This window comes from Malaya genurostris, chromosome 1, assembly GCF_030247185.1.
Source record: "Malaya genurostris strain Urasoe2022 chromosome 1, Malgen_1.1, whole genome shotgun sequence".
Classification (NCBI taxonomy): domain Eukaryota; kingdom Metazoa; phylum Arthropoda; class Insecta; order Diptera; family Culicidae; genus Malaya; species Malaya genurostris.
Window position 1 is genome coordinate 16,199,336 of NC_080570.1, and position 2,145 is coordinate 16,201,480.

General features: G+C 40.7%; 1 protein-coding gene across 1 annotated transcript; it reads left to right on the plus strand.

The window, feature by feature from the left end:
* Positions 1 to 630: 630 nt before the first annotated feature.
* Positions 631 to 1,917, plus strand: LOC131430238 (phenoloxidase-activating factor 3-like). The gene is made up of 2 exons (XM_058595071.1): positions 631 to 916; positions 966 to 1,917. Exons 1-2 carry the CDS (start codon positions 654 to 656, stop codon positions 1,621 to 1,623), a joined length of 921 nt encoding a protein of 306 aa, XP_058451054.1. The 5' UTR covers positions 631 to 653; the 3' UTR covers positions 1,624 to 1,917.
* The last annotated feature ends 228 nt before the right edge of the window (positions 1,918 to 2,145 follow it).

Genomic DNA, 2,145 nt, shown 5'->3' on the forward strand with positions numbered 1-2,145 from the left:
CATCGATGCTCTATTTAGCATTATTGACTATTCAATTGATTAGTATTGGCTTTACATAAATCAAGTTAATGAAATTATGATGCTAATCCGAGATGACGCGAGAAACATGCTTCTATTAAGCAAAGGGATCCTTTCCAAGATGAAACTTAACCGAACATGCCTGTCTACGGAATTAATGAAATAATAATATCAATGATTTACTTTTAGTAGCATAACAAAACCTTATCTAACAAAGAAGAATTTTTGTTATAATCCGATAAATATTGCGAATGAATAAGTGATGCATAGCTTTTCGATTCGCCATTTTTTAGTTTCTTAGTAGGCTCCACCTCTTTTCAGTCTCTCTTTCTCTTTTGAACAGATAAACATTAGACTGTGGTACATTTGCGGTTGCGCCATAGCCTGCTGAATGGATTTTATTTTGCTCTTTCTCTTATTTTGAGTATGATTTTTTTTTACTTTTCATGCAAAAACGCCTACTGTGATGCAACGCGAGCTACATACTTTTACGAATATTTCAAATTGTGAAATAGTTGAATGCAACTGACCGGTTGAATGATACAACATCTAGCAGGTATGCGTGTCTTATCAGCACTTTATTGAAGTGCAGTGCTCAGTCTTCGAGGAAGAGCCACCAAGAAAAGATCCTTCAAATGAAAATACTATTCGTAATTTTTTCGCTGTTCGTGTTATCATCCGGAGATGGAGGAATATTCAACGATCCAAATTGTGGTCCCAATTACTATGGTGACGGTGTGCGTAGACCGTCGATCGGCCGTCTGATGGAGTTTCCCTGGTTGGCACGACTCGGTTTTCGAAGAAATGGGCTCATAGAGTTTCACTTTCAAGGAACGCTGATCCATGAATATTATGTGATAACGACCGTGTTTGCGGCCGGATACTACAAGGATTCTTTGTAAGAACTACGTTTTGAGTGAGCTTGTTGGTACAAATCTTTATTACAGGGAAATTGTGCGCCTCGGGGAGTATCACACATCCACGGATGAAGATTGTCAGGAAATTGGAGACGATGAACGGTGTGCTCCAACTCCGCAGGATATTAAAATCGATCATATCATTAGACATCCGAATTATAATGAACCTAGACTGGCAAATGATGTGGCTTTGATCAAGCTTCATCGACCGGCCAATTTCAGTTCGGAGTTCGTTCGATCCATCTGTATTCCAAGGGACGAAAATTTTGCACTGTTGGAAAACGCACCGTTATTCATCAGTGCCTGGTGTGGAAGCACGAAAATAGGCATCTCGGATGTGCCCCTTCAATATCGTATGCAAATGATTAATCCATCGTCATGTGCCGAGAAATTGTCATCCCATTTGGATATTGATCTACACGAGTCCCAATTCTGTGCTGTCATGGATCTAGATCAAAAGACAAAGGCCAAGGCTAAGGATATCAGCCTTCGGGGCAGCACTGGAGCTCCCTTGCAAATGTTGGGCCCCGGCGGTCGCTTCTATCAGGTAGGAATGACCTCGGTTGGAGTTAGAAATGCTGCCTTGGACACACCGTACGTGTTCGTCAATCTGCTACATCTGGCCGGCTGGCTCGAGCAAACGGTGACAAATGAAGAGCAGAACCGGTTGAACGTGCGGGTGTCCTGAGAGTGGCACGTCAACGATGGGCAAACAAGACCGCAGTGAAAATATGTTGGGGAAAAACGTACCTACGATGACGTAGCGATTGGTCGAAGAAGTGGAATGAGAAAAAAAACAGGTTTCGGTACAGTGAACCACAATATAATTTGATACCGGACAGTAATGACGTCTTTAAACAGTTGAGCATTGGGCAGCGAAGGGGAATAAATCGGATTTGTAGTAATTTTTGTCATTTGAACGCCTTTGTGTATACTAGATTTGCCTTATTGAAATCGTGGTGATACGAGAATAAAATATTAACAGAACAGATGTGTTGTTTCCATCAAAAATCAAAACATTCTGATGTCGTTTTTGCTTGATGCTAATGCAAGCCCAGTTTTCACCCTAATTAGGGTAACAGAGATATTTTGGCCCACTTTAGGATTGATTTTATTTTGGCCCACTTTGTAAAAATATCCACCAAATATTGTAATATCTTTAGAACCCCTTCCGCAATAGGTAATTTGATGTGATTAGCTTCAAATTGAT